At 39.7% G+C, this 13,832-nt stretch overlaps 1 protein-coding gene across 1 annotated transcript in view; it reads left to right on the plus strand.

Moving 5' to 3' along the window:
* ST13 (suppression of tumorigenicity 13 (colon carcinoma) (Hsp70 interacting protein)) overlaps nucleotides 1-13,832 on the plus strand; it is a 54,126-nt gene that overhangs the window by 14,220 nt on the left and 26,074 nt on the right. The window contains exons 3-6 of the mRNA XM_011979120.1: nucleotides 3,739-3,805; nucleotides 9,119-9,203; nucleotides 9,334-9,444; nucleotides 12,337-12,439. Of these exons, the coding sequence (XP_011834510.1) occupies nucleotides 3,739-3,805; nucleotides 9,119-9,203; nucleotides 9,334-9,444; nucleotides 12,337-12,439 (366 nt within the window). The remainder of the gene's footprint in view (nucleotides 1-3,738; nucleotides 3,806-9,118; nucleotides 9,204-9,333; nucleotides 9,445-12,336; nucleotides 12,440-13,832) is intronic.

Here is a 13,832-nt window from a genome sequence, read left to right on the forward strand (position 1 = left end):
CCTCCAAAGACTCATAGAATATTAATATGTAGTGTATCTGTGGTATTAGAATTGGGGATGTGGCAATGAGGAAAAGATGTCTAAAAAGGCTCCTTGGTGTCTGATAAAACAGTTGAGAAACTCTAATATAGTAATAGCAGTTTTAAAAGATTGGTTTTTATCCTCAAAGCTTGATATTATCAAATTTCATCTTTGCCAGTATTGTGGGAAATGGTATCTTTTTCTGGCTTTTAGTCCTGGCCAGACACGGTGGCTCACACCTGTAATCCCAGCACTTTGGGAGACTGAGCTGGGTGGATATCTGAGGTTAGGAGTTTGAGACCAGCCTGGCCAACATGGTGAAGCCCCGTCTCTACTAATAATACAAAAATTAGCCGGGCGTGGTGGTGCACGCCTGTAATCCCAGCTACTCGGGAGACTGAGGCAGGAGAATCACTTGAACCCAGGAGGCAAAAATTGCAGTGAGCTGAGATCGCACCCCTCCACTCCAGCCTGGGTGACAGAGCAAAACTCTGTATTTAAAAAAAAAAAAAAAAAAGAAAAAAATTGCATTTTCCTGATTCGTACTGAGGCCAAGCATATTTAAATGTTTATTGGCCATTCACCGGCATTTGCGAAGTCCTGTTTAAACTCTTTTTCCTCTTTTTGCTGAATCTTTTTCTTACTACTTTGTATTTCGTTTCAATATTCTGGATGCTAATTGTTGCTGGTGCTGCATATATTTTCTACTAGTTTGTGACTCATCTTCGCTCATCTTCATGTTGTTTCAAAAATAGCATCTTTTAATGCAGATATTTTCTGCTTTATTACTTTATGGTTATAATCACTGTAGTGCATTGTTTTTTCTTTTCTGAACACTTTATACACTCACCTTTCACCTTTAGTCTGCCGGTCCCGCCAGTACTGAAATACACCGTTTCCGAATGTTGTGGGTCTGTCTGAGGACTCTGTTGTTCTGCTTGTCTATTTTTTTTCTGTTCACTAATGCCACATCGTTTGATACTGTCTTGTTATTTTGTAGAACAAGGACCCCCAAAACTTTTTAGTCTTTTAGCTGTTCTTTTTGTTTTTCCAAGTAAATTTTAGAAATAGGTTGATCAAGTCTCCCCCGTCCCATTGTTTTTTTTCCCCCTTTGTTAGAATTGTCTTAAATCTAAATCAAGTTCAGGAAAAGATACATCTCCTCACCATTGAGATAAAGTATCCATAGATAATGTTATCTGCCTAATTTTTAGGTGTTTTTAAAATGTTTTAATAACTTACTAACATGTTCCCCGTAAGTCTTGTGCTTTTTTTTTTTTTTTTTTTTTGAGACAGAGTCTCACTCTTCCATCCAGGCTGGAGTGTAGTGGTACAATCATAGCTCACTGCACCCTTGACCCCCTGGGCTCAAGTGATCCTCCTGCCTCAGCCTCCTGACCAGCTGGGACTATAGTCATGCACCACCATGCCCAGCTAGTTTTTTATTTTTATTTTTAAAATTTTTAGTAGAGACAAAGTCTCAAACTCCTGGCCTTCCAAAGTGCTGGGATTACAGGTATGAGTCGCTGCACCAGACCTAAGTCTTGTGCATTTTTGTTAAGAACAAATGTAAGTACTTTCTGTCACCATTTGTCAAAGGAAACTTTAAAGGTTAAATACTACGTTTATTGATGGTATTGCTTCTTTCATGATGTATCTAGGTTTATAATTTTTTATTTATCCTGCTTGGGATTCATTGAGCATCAAATTCTAGGGTTAACTTTCTTTAGCTCTAGAATATCTTCAGCTGTTATTTCATTCAAATATTGCCTCCTTCCTGTTTACTTTATGCTGTTAATTCTGAATCCCTGGTTATGTTAGACTTTTTCATTATTAAGTTTCATTTCTTTATCACTGTCTGCTGAAAAGCAGTCTGTACTTTCTCTGTTCCATTGATGTTTGAATTGGAGTGCGTGTGTTCTTCATTTTGGTACTTCAAATCTTTTCGAAGTCTACTTGGTTATTTAGAAGTCTTTTGCTCATTACTCATTTTCAGAATTTTATTAAACACATTAAATTCCTTGTTGAACTCTTTGCTGGTCTTACTCTGTTATTCATGGCTCTTGTTCATTAAGGTACCTTGTTTACTTTATGATGTGTGTTGTGTGTGATATTTTGAAAACGTGTTCTTTGGAACTTAACCTGTAGAAAATTTTTGAGGCCTAGTTAAGAAGGTGATGGCTTCCATCAAGTCACTGAATTGGTGCTACCAACTCAAGGCCCCCTTGAAATTCTCAGCATGGTATTTTTTTGTTTGTTCCAGTTACTTTGGTAGTTGGATGAATTCCAGATGAAAGGCTGGCCGGTGGCTCTGAATTTTTAGGGGAAGTTCTTTTAATCTCACTACTCAACTGTCCGTTTCTGTAGGACAGGTTTATACCTTTATGCTTGCCAGTGTTGGCATTTGGAGTTTCAGATTTATTTTGGAAAGTGTCTGGTTAGACCACATACATTCTTTTCCTCTGAATATAGACTTTGTATCCTATGTCCTGCATTACCTTCAAAATAAAATTGCAGCCAGGAGTGGCGGCTCATGCTTCTAATTCCAGCACTTTGGGAGGCTGAGGCAGGCAAATAACTTGAGTCCAAGAGTTCCAGACCAGCCTGTGCAACATGACGAAAACCTGTCTCTATAAAAAAATGCAAAACATTTAGCTGGGTGCGAGCCTGTAGTTCCAGCTACATGTGAGGGGAGGCTGAGCCCAGGAGATGGAGGTTGCAGTGAGCCGTGATTGCACCACTGCACTGGAGCTTGGGTGACAGAGGTAGACCCTGTCTTTTAAATAAAGAAAAAATAATTTTTATATTTAATATTTATTTTTTGTTTATTTTTTGTAGAGACGAGGTTTTGCCATGTTGCCCAGGTTGGTCTTGAATTCCTGGGCTCAAGGGATCCACCTGCCTCGGCCTCCCAAAGTGCTGAGATTACAGGCATGAGTTGTGTATTTTTTTCCTGTGGTTAAAGATCTCCTGAGCTTTCCATTTTAGGAGGACATTTGCTGTAAGTCTTTGTTGTTTTTTTTTTTTTTTTGCAGGGGTAGGGTGAGACATGGTCTTGCTCTGTGTCACCCAGGCTGGAGTGCAGTGACACAATCACGACTCACTACAGCCTTGACTTCCTGAGCTCAAGTGATCCTCCTAAGTCAACCTCCTGAGTAGCTGGGACCAGATGCATGTGCCACCATGCCCAGCTTGCTTTTTTTTCTTTTTTTTTTTTGGAGAGATGGGATCTCCCTCTGTTGCCTAGATGCACATGTTGTTGTTCTTAACTAATCTTTATACTGTCAGCATCTTGTACAGTGTTTGGTCTATCTATATAGTATAGGTGCTCAGTAGTTGTTTGTGGGAACAAAGGAATGAGACCTTTCTCTTCTGAGAATTCAAACCTAAAAGGAGTTAGTTATCTCTGTGAGGAGATTGGGTTTAATGTTTATGGATAGCTGGGAAGGAGGTGGTATGCTTTGGTTGGGCGGGAAGGTTAAGCAAAGGTTGTATCTCGGGCAGAGTGTAGGAGTAAAATTTGTTTTGTATAAAAGGTTAAAACTCATATGTAGTTTCTCACTAATGAGTTATCATAATTGTCTCTCTGTTCTCTGGAGACTAGAGAAGAATGTATGAAAATGGGTATTGTGACTGCACCTCATCCCTAAGAAAGTACAAATTGCTTCCTTCTCTCTCTCTCTACCAATTCTAAGAGGACTTTTATTTTCTTCCTAGATAACAGAGGAGATGATGGATCAGGCAAATGATAAAAAAGTGGCTGCTATTGAAGCTCTTAATGATGGTGAGTAATCTTTTTGCTACATTTCTATGGTAGTCAGAATATTTATTGCAGTAACTTAAATCGTGGTAAAGTAGAAGAGAAGTTACATGTACCTGTCCTGTACTGGAGAAGATAGTGTCCTATTATCCAGTCACTCCTTCCTCATTGATAAAGAGGCTGAAATCACTCAGTATGTATTACCTTCTCTCTGCAAGGACAGATTCTGATTTGATTCAGTGCCTCTGATTTCCTGACCCTATCATGGTGTTTTTCTACTGAGAAGAGGCTTTAAAGGGGTGAAAGGCTTTAAAGAAAAAAAAAAATAGTAGTATTAGAACAGTGACCCTTAACTTTTTACATGCTAATACCCTTGACAGATGATGATGTTCATAGGCATAACAATCTTATTCCTAGTCAGAGCATGTTAGATTCTCTTCAGAAAATCCCCTCAGAGTGAGAAAGTGCTGATAGTATTCGGTTTTGTTTTTTTTGTTTTTGTTTTGTTTTGTTTTTGAGACGGATTCTCGCTCTGTCACCCAGGCTGGAATGCAGTGGCGCGATCTCAGCTCACTGCAACCTCTGCCTCCTGGGTTCAAGCAATCCTTCTGCCTCAGCCTCCCAAGTAGCTGGGATTACAAGCGTGTGCCACCATGCCCAACTAATTTTTTGTATTTTTATTAGAGATGGGGTTTCACCGTGCTGGCCAGTCTGGTCTCGAACTCCTGACCTGGTGATCTGCCCGCTTTAGCCTCCCAAAGTGCTGGGATAACAGGCATGAGGCACTGTGCCTGGCCTCTTTTTTTTTTTTTTTTTTTTTTGAGACAGTGTCTTGCTGTGTCACCCAGGCTGGAACGCAGTGGCGCGATCTCAGCTCACTGCAACCTCTGCCTCCTGGGTTCAAGCAATCCTTCTGCCTCAGCCTCCCAAGTAGCTGGGATTACAAGCGTGTGCCACCATGCCCAACTAATTTTTTGTATTTTTATTAGAGATGGGGTTTCACCGTGCTGGCCAGTCTGGTCTCGAACTCCTGACCTGGTGATCTGCCCGCTTTAGCCTCCCAAAGTGCTGGGATAACAGGCATGAGGCACTGTGCCTGGCCTCTTTTTTTTTTTTTTTTTTTTTTTTTTTTTTAGTTGTATTTTGTTTTATTTTTATTTTTGAGACACAGTAGTGCTTTGTCACCCAGGCTGGAATGCAGTAGTGCGATCTCGGGTCTCTGCAACCTCCCCCCTGAGTCAAGCAATTCTCCTGCCTCAGCCTCCCTAGTAGCTGGGATTACAGGCGTGTGCTACCAGCTCCAGCTAATTTTTGTATTTTTAGTAGAGACGGGATTTCACCATGTTGGCCAGGCTGGTCTCGAATTCCTGACCTCGAGTGATCGGCCCACCTCAGCCTCCCAAAGTGCTGGGATTACAGGCGCGAACCACTGTGCCTGGCCCATGGTAGTATTAAATATAATGTATAATCGGTTATAATTTGTAAGAACAAATCATGTATAAACTTGGGTACTGTGGCTGCTTGAGTAATATTTCATTCTTTATAACTGTGATAGTGTGTCACAATGCCATAGTCGACTAGATACTATTATATAGTGCTCATGTGCATTTGGACTTTTTAGATTTAGAAGATGACTGAAGTTATTTTTAGAATGAGTTCAGTATTGATGTTCTGAGTTGGTACATATTTTAAACATTTTGTGATTTTACCACCTGATTAGCTCCTTAGAACATGTTTATACTATTTTATACTGCAGTTGCCTTAATAATTTACTTTCCTGAAAGATATTATTCCTTTATTGCTTTCTGTTTACTTTCCCTAGGTTATTCTTACTTGGAGCTGTTTTTTATTATACTACTCTTGCTTGTAACCTGTGACTAAGTTTTGCATACGTATTTAAGATCTTCATCAGAGGATTATAGACCTGCCAGACTCAGACCCCTTATTTTACTTCTCCAGCCTTGTTTTCTCCAGTCAGACTTTACTGTTCTAGAATGTTTTTTTACTTGTGCTATACTGTTTTTCTGGAAAGCTTTTCTTCACATATTTCAACCTTTAATTTATACCTATCAGTTGTTCCCAGCCATTGCTCTTCTATACTATTCCTTTTCTTCACACGAAAGTTTTGCTGATTTCCCTACCACCTAAGTTTTAAGAGACAGAGTCTCACTCTGCCACTCAGGCTGGAGTGCAGTGGCATGGTCATGGCTCACTGCAGCCTCAAGTTTCCTAGGCTCAAGCAATCCTCCTGAGTAGCTGGGAATACAGGTGCATGCCACCATGCCTGGCTAATTATCATCTTTTTTTTTTGGTAGAGATAGGGTTTCACCCTGTTGTCCAGGCTCTTCTTGAACTCCTGGCCTCAAGCAGGCCTCCCAGCTCAGCCTCCAAAAGTGCTAGGATTACAGATGTGAGGCACTGTGCCCAGCCCATTTTAAAATTTACCGTCTCAGTAATATATAACAAAAGGAAAATGAGGCTATCACCTAATCATGTTTTTGTTTTCTCGTTTTTTTCTGAACTCTCTGTTCATGTGCCTTTGTAAATTTAATCTAGTTCTGATTTTAGAATTTATGCAATTTTCTAGTATATTCTAAAGGATAAAAGATTAGTATTCTAAAGCAGGGATTGTGAATCCAAGCCCCACCAAGGGTTGGTGAAGGCAGTTTTGTTTGGAGAATGTAGTTAAAACCTGGAGTATGGAGCCAGAGTGCTATGGTTTGAATCCCAGGTCTGGCACTTAACTGTGGCTGCTTTCCCACTACAACAGCATCACTGAGTAGTTATGACAGATTGTATGGTCTGCAGAGATTAAAATAATTCTCATTTGGCCCTTTGCAGAAAACGTTTACCAACTCCTGAACTAAATGTATGGAGGAGCCATTTATTTAGTTGGGAAGATTCAGATTGGGAATAGATTTGGAAATGAGGTGGGAAATAGGAATTCAGTTTTTCAGTTTTGGCTGAGCGTGATGGTTCACACTTATAATCCCAACACTTTGAGGGGCCAAAGTGAAAGGATCTCTTGAGTCCAGGAGTCTAAGATCAGCCTGTTCAACACAGTGAGACTCCATCTCTTAAAAAAACACAAAGAATTAGTTGGATGTGGTAGCATGTTTCTGTAATCCAAGCTACTTGACAGGCTGAGATGGAGGTTCCCTTGAGGCTGGGAGGATCCTTTGAGCCCAGGAAGTTGAGGGTGCAGTGAGCTGTGATTGTGCCACTGCACTCCAACCTGGGTGACAGAGCAAGACTTTTTTTTTTTGATACGGAGTTTCGTTCTTGTTGCCCAGACTGGATGGAGTGCAATGGCGCAACCTTGGCTCACTGCAACCTCCGCCTCTCAGGTTCAAGCAGTTCTCCTGCCTCAGCCTCCCAAGTAGCTGGGATTACAGGCATGCGCCACCATGCATGGCTAATTTTGTATTTTTAATAGAGATGGGGTTTCTCCTTGTTGTTCAGACTGGTCTCAGGATTTCTCCATGTTGGTCAGACTGGTCTTGAACCCCCCGACCTCATGTGATCCACCTGCCTCGGCCTCCCAAAGTGCTGAGGTTACAGGCGTCAGCCACTGCGCCTGGCTAAGACCCTGTCATAAACAAATTTAGGTTTTGAACATGGTAGATCTGAGTTGCTTATTAGACATCCATGTGTAATTACCTATAATAGATACCTGTAATAGTAATTAATAAGACTGAGCATTTTTCTGTGTTGTTTTCGTGAGTTCCTTTCAAGTCCTTTACTCATTTGCTAACTGGCTAAGTATCTTTCATAGTGAATTGTGACATTTATTTTAAAATTTCTGTGTTCGGCCTGGCACAGTGGTACTCCCAGCTACTCAGAAGGCTGAGCCGGCAGAGGGGATCACTGGAGTCCAGGAGTTCGAGAGCAGCCTAGGTGACACAGTGAGGCCCAGTCTCTAAAAAAATTTTTTAATTAGCCAGGTTTACTGGTGTGGGCCTGTATTCGCAGCTACTCAGGAGCTGAGGTGGGATGATCACTTCAGTCTATAAGCTGTGATCTTGCCACTGTACTCTAGCCTGTGTGACAGACCCTGTCTCTTTAAAAAAAAAAATTCTATATTTGTCTTGCTTCCCCAAGATTTAGACTTTGTGCAAAGAACTGTTCTGATTCTATAGGGTGTTTTATGTGTTATATTACTTAAGGGATTAGTAAAGAAACTATGAGAACAGGACACAATGAATTATAGGTTATAGTCTTTTATGAATTCTAGTTTTCTTGAACTTTTATACCATTTCTTTGAATTCAAATAATGAGCATATTGTTGTTTTCTTTTAAAATCAGCCCTGTGAAGTTAGCATGGGTTCCTTTTCCTAAACTTAATTTTATCTTTTAAATTTAATGGATAAAAGAAAATCAATGGAATAAAATTAATTTATCCTTTAAATTGATTTTATCTTTTTACTTTATTTTATTTTATTTTTATTATTATTATATTTTGAGATGGAGTCACGCTCTGTCACCCAGGCTGAAGTGCAGTGGCGCAATCTCGGCTCACTGCAAGCTCCGCCTCCCAGGTTCACGCAGTTCTCCTGCCTCAGCCTCCCGAGTAGCTGGCACTACAGGCACCCACCCACACGCCCAGCTAATTTTTTGTATTTTTAAGTAGAGACAGGGTTTCACTGTGTTAGCCAGGGTGGTCTCAATTTCTGGACCTCGCGATCCGCCCACTTTGGCCTACCGAAGTGCTGGGATTACAGGCGTGAACCACCGCGCCCGGCTACTGTTTTCTTAAACATAATCAATATGAGTCATACTAAGAATGTGCTATTCTATTGTTAGTTAGGGGCTTATGTACCCAGAAATTGTCTTACCTCATGAGTTACAGTATAGATGTGCTAAGATTTGCTTTCTTTTTTTTTTTTTTTTTTTTGAGACAGAGTCTCGCTCTGCCGCCCAGGCTGGAGCGCAGTGGCGTGATCTTGGCTCACTGCAAGCTCCGCCTCCCGGGTTCATGCCATTCTCCTGCCTCAGCCTCCCGAGTAGCTGGGACTACAGGCGCCCGCCACCTCGCCCGGCTAGTTTTTTTGTATTTTTTAGTAGAGACGGGGTTTCACCGTGTCAGCCAGGATGGTCTCGATCTCCTGACCTCGTGATCCGCCCGTCTCGGCCTCCCAAAGTGCTGGGATTACAGGCTTGAGCCACCGCGCCCGGCCAGATTTGCTTTCAAGAGCCAGTTTTTGTATTACTTAGGTGTCTTTTTTATTTTTACTTGATTAAAAGAAAAATGTAGAAGACTTAACTGGATAAGAGATAAAAACTTTTTATTAATATTTTTATCTTCTCAATATTTCGATAACTTTTGTTTCACTTTAGGTGAACTCCAGAAAGCCATTGACTTATTCACAGATGCCATCAAGCTGAATCCTCGCTTGGCCATTTTGTATGCCAAGAGGGCCAGGTGAGAACTCTAAACAGAAAAGCATCCCCTGGCGAATAATTTCTGCACGTTTGTTTAAATAGAGTTGCTTCTGTGTTGATCCCAAAAGTTTTACTGAAATGAATACTTTTTAATAACACTTATTTTTCAGTGTCTTCATCAAATTACAGAAGCCAAATGCTGCTATCCGAGACTGTGACAGAGCCATTGAGATAAATCCTGATTCAGCTCAGCCTTACAAGTGGCGAGGGAAAGCACACAGGTAAATAATTGAATTTAATTATTTTCAGAACTCTTTACATTTAAATCTGATGTTTTAAGATGCTTTGTTTAAACAAAAATACAGAAGTTCCTAATGACAATTTTCAAATTAGTATGTACTTAGCGTCAAGAAATGAGATAGCTTGTAGACAGCTGCTTAAAAGGCAAAAGAAAAAAAGGAAATTTTTTTAAAAAGGAAGTGAGAATATAGGAAGAAATAAAATAAAAATTCTTTTCATTTTTTTCATTCAAATGAAGCTACTTTTACCAGTTTTTGACTACATATGGCCAAATATAAGGTAAGGATTTTTCCTTAAAATTAATTCCAGGAAAAGAAAGAATGATCTTTTATCAGTGTCCTTACAAATTTTCTCTTACTTTCAGACTCTGTAAGTTAGCATTGAATTACCAATGTATTATAGAAAAAGGAGTATGCCAGCCTGAAACTACTTCAGTCACTGCTAGGCCACCTGAAAAATTAGGAAAAGGAGGGGGGGCATAAAGAGGTGAATTTAACCCAGATTAGTAATTATACCTTGCAGCAAAACTTACGAATATTTGTATCTTGGGGATGAAGCGTTCAGTGACTTTCACATGTTACATGGGTTGAAAGGTCTTATACCTCAAATGTGGATGGAAGTAAAGATGGATATGTTTAGGACAACTGTATTAGCTGACTCAGAGTAACTCTAGTGGATTTTATGACGCATTAAAGATAAACGTTAAAAGTTGAAATAAAATTTATTAATGCTGTGTCAGCACAGGAAAAGCGCATGCATTGCTGTTGATCCCTTTTGAAATCCCATTAGTCCAAGTATTTCTTTCCCTTCTAATACAAGACAGCGTTGGCTCATCTTGTGCTTTGCTTGTCTCAGACTGAAAATAAGCCATTTCTGTGGGAAATCATGGTTCATTATAGTGGAAACTAAGATTTGATCACTATGCGTGTTCATTGCTTCTGGTATGTACTGTCATTTCAGTGAACAGCTAGAAAAAGACATTTTAAAAATCATGAATTTAAGGAAAAAATGCTTGAAATTATGAGTTTATACTGATATTTTCTATTAAAATTTAACATTAAATGTTTTGTTTTACCTTTTAGTTTGTATTTTTGACACTTAACGTGGTAAAAATTTTTGTCCTAGTTTTACATTTACTTACTACAGTGCTATGATATACATAAAACTGTTTCAGAATTATAATACCTTAAAAACAGTATATGTCCTAAGTAAAGTTTGAAGGTTTTTTTGAAAGTTTTTGTTTTGCTTTGTCTTTTGTTTTTAGACAGAGTCTCACTGTCACCCAGGCTGGAGTGCAGTGGTGCGATCTTGGCTCACTGCAACTTTCACCTCCCAGGTTCGAGTGATTCTCCTGCCTCAGCCAGCCTTCTGAGTAGCTGGGATTACTTACAGTTGTGCCCCACCATGCCCAGCTAATGTTTTGTATTTTTGGTAGAAAGGGGGTTTAGCCCATTGGCCAGGATATTCTCAAACTCTGGCCTCAAGTGATCTGCCCTCCTTTCCCTCCCAAAGCATTGGGATTACAGGCATGACCCAAGGATGTTCTTATTCTTAGAATATATATCCCACTTGAAATATACAGTCAAGATAACGGTATGAAAAGTTAGTTGAATTTGTTTTTTTTGTGTAGCTTATGTTGTTAATAAAATACACAGTTTTTTGTTTTTTGTTTTGAGGAGTTTTGCTCTTTCACCCTGGCTGGAGTAAAGTGGTGCAATCTCGGCTCACTGCACCCCCTTCACCCCACCCCGGGCTCAAGCGATTCTCCTGCCTCAGCCTCGCTAGTAGCTGGGATTACAGGTGTGCACTACCATGTCTGGCAAATTTTTTATTTTAGAGATGGGGTTTTGCCACGTTGGCCAGGCTGGTCTTGAACTCTTGACCTCAGGTGATTCACCAGCCTCAGCCTCCCAGAGTGCTAGGATAACAGGCATGAGCCATTGCGCCTAGCCATAGCTTATTTCTGTTTTTTTTTTTTTTTTTTGAGATGGAGACTTCCTTTGTCACCCAGGATAGAGTGCAGTGGTGTGATCTTGGCTCACTGCAAGCTCCGCCTCCCGGGTTCATGCCATTCTCCTGCCTCAGCCTTCCGAGTAGCGAGGACTACAGGTGTCTGCCACCACGGCTGGCTAATTTTTTGTATTTTTAGTAGAGACAAGGTTTCACCATGTTAGCCAGGATGGTCTTGATCTCCTGACCTCGCGATCTGTCCGCCTCAGCTTCCCAAAGTGCTGGGATTACAGACATGAGCCACTGCACCCAGCCACACAGCTTATTTGTTTGTATTGAGGTTTAGGATTTGCTTTATTTCCATTTTTCTGATTTTATTTTTTGAGTATGTAAAGCATTTAAATGTTTGAAGAGTTACACGTGAGTTAAAAGGTATACCCAGAGAATTGTCAATTTCCGTTACTGTCTCCTGTACCCCATTCTCACCTACCCCACCAATCTTTAGTTTCTGGCTTACCTGTTCTGTGTTTTTCATAAAGCCTGTACATGTGTATTATTTTCTCTTCTGTCTTACATAGAAGGTAGCTAAAAGCTAACACATTATGTTAGTCCTGGTTTGGGTGAGTTGAAAGTTACTGCTCTATATACTTTTTAGAAAATTTTATGATACTCTGAATTAAGAAAAATTTTGTTTTTTAGCTTTTAGTAGGAGATCAGCTTTAAAGAGAGGAAATTTAAATGTTTTTATAGAGTTAACTAAAGTGGGATATAGTAATTGAATTGGTTGGTGAAAGTTTATAGTTAATATTTAACTTAAGCCTGTTTTAGAACAATCTTTTTTTTCTTTTAAGGAAAAAAAGATACCATGCCACATAGGTGAATATGTATAAAAGGCTCCTAAAATGAGTGTAAATCTGTTTCAGACTTCTAGGCCACTGGGAAGAAGCAGCCCATGATCTTGCCCTTGCCTGTAAATTGGATTATGATGAAGATGCTAGTGCAATGCTGAAAGAAGTTCAACCTAGGGTATGTTAAAGTAGAGAAAGGAAAGTCATTAGTTTAATACTCCGTCGCTCGAGTGCTTAGCCCCTGACAGCTGTAATTCATCTGAAAAATAGGCAAAGAAACTATCGGAAGATATAATCTGTAATTGCTGAAGTTTGTGCTCAACTCTGGAGATCTCATTAGGTTTTCATGCTTTCATTTCTCATGCATTATTAGAGCAAACTCTTACTTTGGAAGCTTGCAGTGGAATTATAACCAGAAAATTAGAAAAGAGGGTATCAGGTTTACAACAAGGGAACAAATAGAAAATCTATAATTAGCATTACCCAAGATTGAATCTGATGTGTCCTTAGATATCATAGGTGTATACAGCCACTTTATAAAGCAAGAAGGCCTTGTGGAAGTTAAGAAGTTTCAGTCTTCCGGCCGGGCGCAGTGCCTCACGCCTGTAATCCCAACACTTTGGGAGGCCAAGGCAGGTGGATCATGAAGTCAGAAGTTCAAGACCAGCCTGGCCAACATAGTGAAACCCTGTGTCTCCTAAACACAAAAAATTAGCCGGGTGTGGTGGCACGCGCCTGTAGTCCCAGCTACTTGGGAGGCTGAGGCAGGAGAATCACTTGAACCTGGGAGGTGGAAGGTTGCAGTGAGCCAAGATCACGCCGCTGCACTCCAACCTGGGTGACAGAGCGAAGCTGTCTTAATAAAACAAAGAATTTTCAATCTTTAAAAAATAATAATATTGAATCCCAAAGGTAGAACATTCCAGCTTTTAAGGATGATTTTTCTCTGAAATTGTTGGTTAAGATAATATTAATGTGTTTACATGGTAAATCTTTCATTCTGTGGAAAGTTCAACTGTCAGGAATTTACTCTGAGATTTTAAGATAGTGGAAATTGTATTGAATTTAATTATTTACTGCCAGAGAGTTCATTTGGTTTTCTGTTTTCTTCTTAAAATAGGACAAAGTTGTAACTTTGTCAGCATAGTATAAACAAGCTAAAGTGACAGTTGAATATGAATCTCTTAAATTTACTTTATTCTCTGAGGAAATAACAGATCCAGAGCATTTATTTGATACTACTAATTAGTGTCTGGTACACATATTTACATTTTCCCCTCTTAATCCCTATAGCAATTTGATAAGACTAAATATTTCTTCCTCTCCTATTTTATGGATACAGAAACTTAAATATACTGTGACATATACTTGGTGTATGTGTTCCCAGTCTTTGCCTTCCCAGGGTTGACATCCATAATGATACTCTTTCCACTGATCTCAGCTGTCCTTCTGAAACCTAAACACTGTATCTGGTAGAAACTAGCAGGCAAGAATTGTCATGCACTTAGAAACCTATTTGTTAATCTTTGAGCTTAATTGTTTGAGATTGTAACATTTCTAACTTCAAATCC

This window comes from Mandrillus leucophaeus, unplaced genomic scaffold (genome assembly GCF_000951045.1).
Source record: "Mandrillus leucophaeus isolate KB7577 unplaced genomic scaffold, Mleu.le_1.0 Scaffold2, whole genome shotgun sequence".
Taxonomy (NCBI): domain Eukaryota; kingdom Metazoa; phylum Chordata; class Mammalia; order Primates; family Cercopithecidae; genus Mandrillus; species Mandrillus leucophaeus.